The sequence below is a fragment of the Notothenia coriiceps genome, unplaced genomic scaffold, assembly GCF_000735185.1.
Source record: "Notothenia coriiceps isolate Sejong01 unplaced genomic scaffold, NC01 NC01_scaffold00004100, whole genome shotgun sequence".
NCBI lineage: Eukaryota > Metazoa > Chordata > Actinopteri > Perciformes > Nototheniidae > Notothenia > Notothenia coriiceps.
In genome coordinates this window covers 216867-220752 of record NW_011336801.1, presented here as the reverse complement: position 1 = coordinate 220752, position 3886 = coordinate 216867, and the positions used below count along the sequence as shown (strand labels likewise).

The following is a 3886-nucleotide window of genomic DNA, read 5'->3' as shown; positions in this document are numbered from 1 at the left end:
CTCTCTCTCTAACACACACACACACACACACACACACACACACACACACACACACACACACACTCTCTCTCACACACAGACACACACACTCTTTCTCTCTCACACACAGACACACAACCACTCTCTCTCTCACACAGACACACACCGATGATGATGAATGATCAAGAGAAGAGAGAGAGGGCGATCAAGAGAAGAGAGAGAGGGTGATCAAGAGAAGAGAGAGAGAAGAGAGAGAGTAATGTAACCTCCTTGTAATGTATAACTCCTATGAAAATGTTCAAAATGTGCTCAAACTTCACATGTGTGCTAACAGTCCAGCCGTGAAGACATCTACGGGACAGTTTTGAGATTTCTTCAAATGCCGTTGCCATGGCGACACATTGCTCACCATGAGTGAAAATGCTCCAAACGGCCCAAAACTTCACAGGTTTGGTAACGATGCAGCCATCAACGCATCTAAGCGTATTATGGGATGTCATCAAATGCTGTTGGCATGGCGAAACAGATCATTCGCCATCAAGTTAGTTCAAAAGTTTGCAGTTCAAATATTCTGCTGCTTTTCCGAGCCTTTTTACTTTGTTTTCTTCTCTCATCACACATTCAAGCCCCCAGTGTTCATGTATCATTTCAATCTAAATTATTCACTTTCTTCTTCCACATTACATTTCAGCATAGCAGTTTAGCGTCAGTTTTTGAGCATAAAGCATTCCCACTAGCAATTTCTTCAGGAATTGCATTCTCTAGTTAATGATAAAACTCTACAACAGAGCCTCTGTAATGATGAGCCACAGCTTGTGCTAGTATGAGTGTATAAACAGGTCCTTTTTAAAATGTAGCAGCCCCAGCACAGCTGTTACAGGTTTAGCGTTTAACAAGCAAACCAACTCCACCCAGCAGCAGGCTGATCAAACAAGAGCTCTGGATTTCTATTGAATTGTGATATATTTATCTAAGAATAAATTGCAAATCCTAACTTCAAATTGTAGTATCACTCACAGCTGATATAGCCAATATGTGGCAAACAAGAAAACAGACATGGATATCACTTACATACATCGGCTTCATGCTTATCCAGGTATATTAAAGGCCTTACACACTGGCCTTGTTTTATTTTGACGCTATCAAACTCCCATTGAACCTTCCTTTTTAATGGCATGTCATTTGAACAAATAAACAAGAAAACCACGATGTCAAAAACAAGTGACACTAATAACAGTGATTCATTGATCATTTAATTTAAAAATATTGCCTATCTAGTTATTACAGTAGGCCACATTCCTGAGCCAGTGCTACACAAGGATGCCCTTTCGGAAAGATTCAAGATTCAAGGCTTTTATTTTCATGTGTAATGCAGCCTTTATTGAAGGAACAGTTCAACCAACATACAAAATACATATCATGCACCAACCGCCTCTTATGTTTTATTAGCATATGTTGTTTATTTCGATGTCACAGCTAATACAAACCAAAAGTGACAGATACTCCTCCTCAATGGAAGGCTACAGTAATGACACTCTGGAGCAGAAGCCACACATAACTCATTACTGCACAGTGTAGTCAAACTGAAAGCATATGGTGACACATGGGAGAATACCAGTGGGATAATGGGCACCACATGTTCTTTGTTTATTGATATGCAAATCACATAGTTATGCGGGATCCTACAATTTTCACAAATGTACCTACATGTCATTCGGATGTGGTGGAAAAAGCCAAGGTGAGGTGGGATGGGCTTTTTGGTATTTGGATGAAAAGCAGAATTCATAGTCCTTTTTGTATTTGTTATATGTTATATTTCTGGTTTTCCAAGTATCGATATAGATATCTTTATAAAGAATAAATCTATGATAATCCAATTCATGTAAAATACTAAGTTACTGTGCTGTGACCTGGGCCAAAGCTAACTGGGATGTTATCAATAATTTAATTTAAGTTACTGAAACAAATATTGTGACTAAAACAAATGCTAAGAAATTAGATACAAAAACAGAGTTTGGCTGCATAATTAATGTATTTATTGCCCCAAACTTATTTTAATGCTCAGTATCTTGGGCCAAAGTAACTAAAAAAGTAACCCAAATAAAATTTGTCTAGAACCGCCACTGTATTATACAGATTTTAGACAAGAACAGAGACTTTCAGAGATTTACAGTGCACATCTTTTAACATTTCCTGAACCCAATTGAAAGTGTTTTATAGATAAAAACCACAAACATACCTGTGTTGTTCAGATCGAGGTGTCCACTTTTCACTCTGAGTTCTGCTTTGTTGAGTGGGTTGATGCCGATGATCAAGTCGTGTTTTACGGTCAGCGCCACCCACCTGAAGATAATCACTGGATCCTGAGGTGTGAATCAGTGTTCAGAATCACAGACGAGGCTATCTCTGCCTGCCGCTGATGTTGTTTCATTACCACTCACGCTCTGGTGTGAACAGAAAACTCGCTTCCCTCTGACTCAGACTGATTGCAGGTGGAAACAGTCTGAATGGCTGCAGATACAAAAGCTCAAAATCACGTCATGTCAAACCCTCCTGTTGTGTCTCAAAGACGTGATTGTGGCACTGATCTATCCCTGGGTCATTTTTGTGATGTGGGCAAAACTTTTTCTCTTAACACCAAATATCAAGTGTTGTGTGTGTGAAGCCACAGCTTGATAAAGGTTCTACTTTAAAAAGCCAGACTGTTGTCTTTTGGTGACATATTATTTCATTACAGCAAACATAACAGCTTTTTGAAAAACACTGATTTGTTAGTTTGAGGAAAGGAATAAAGGCAAACTGTTAAATAAGTGAAACCATTTTTATATTTCCAATGCTTTTAAGCCAATGGCACATTTAGAGACTCATCAGGCTTGGTTATAAGTCTATATTATGTCATCTAAATCTTAAAATTGTGCATCCCGAAAACAGAAAAATACGTTTTTTTTTTCAAGGTTTTGTTCAAAGATGTCGGTGGAGAAAAAGGATAATGAAAGGTTGGAGCAGTGTTTCTGTGAGTTTCTGTGTGTCCTATTTGTATAAAAAAAACAGCTTTCAATAGAATAGAGTATATAGAGAAATAAAGAAGTTGCACAACAGCACAAAACCACTTTGGTAGAGTTCACTTTAATAATCATGGTCAACATCTGAAACAGTCATCCTCTTCATTTCAGCCAAAATTACAATTACAATCTCCATCAAAACCAAATATCTTCATTCTATCGGTAAAACATCATCATCAACAGTTGTTCTAGCCATCTGCAGCAGCATCGTGCCAGTGGTTGAATAAATGAGTAAGTAAATAACAAAACACTTGAGGCCACCCTAACAAAATGAGGTATATTACAGTCAATGCATTGTCACCTATCAATAACGGTTTTAACTTAATTTGCAGGTGAAGCAGCACATTCTTAAACACTCAACAAATAAAGTGTCGTCATAAATTACATGTACGTATATCAAAAAGACACAAAAATACTCTTCAAGTTGTCATTTATCTAANCACCATATGCCGTTTCCATGTAAACGCATCCCTCGCCATAAAACACGATGTTGTCGTAACGCCTATGAAAAGGGTCAAAACAGCACCAGACTTCAGATTATCTGAAGTCTGGTGCTGTTTTGACCCTTTTCATAGGCGTTACGACAACATCGTGTTTTATGGCGAGGGATGCGTTTACATGGAAACGGCATATGGTGAGATGTCAGATTTGACGTAGAGCTGTTGAGGCATGGAGAGGTGATATACAGGTGAAGATTGTGGGACGACCGGACCGTGTCCATTGGAGTTACAGCAACATCGTGTTTTATGGCGAGGGATGCGTTTCCATGGAAACGGCATATGACACCCCATAATTGACGTAGATTGTAGAACTTTTGAGGGCAGGACCATTAACCATTATCTGAA

General features: G+C 38.6%; 1 protein-coding gene across 1 annotated transcript in view; it reads right to left on the bottom strand.

The window, feature by feature from the left end:
• Positions 1-2062: 2062 nt before the first annotated feature.
• Positions 2063-3886, bottom strand: part of LOC104942018 (inactive carboxypeptidase-like protein X2) — a 35335-nt gene continuing 33511 nt past the window's right edge. The window contains exon 12 of the mRNA XM_010767207.1: positions 2063-2102. Coding sequence (XP_010765509.1) covers positions 2063-2102 — 40 coding nt within the window. The remainder of the gene's footprint in view (positions 2103-3886) is intronic.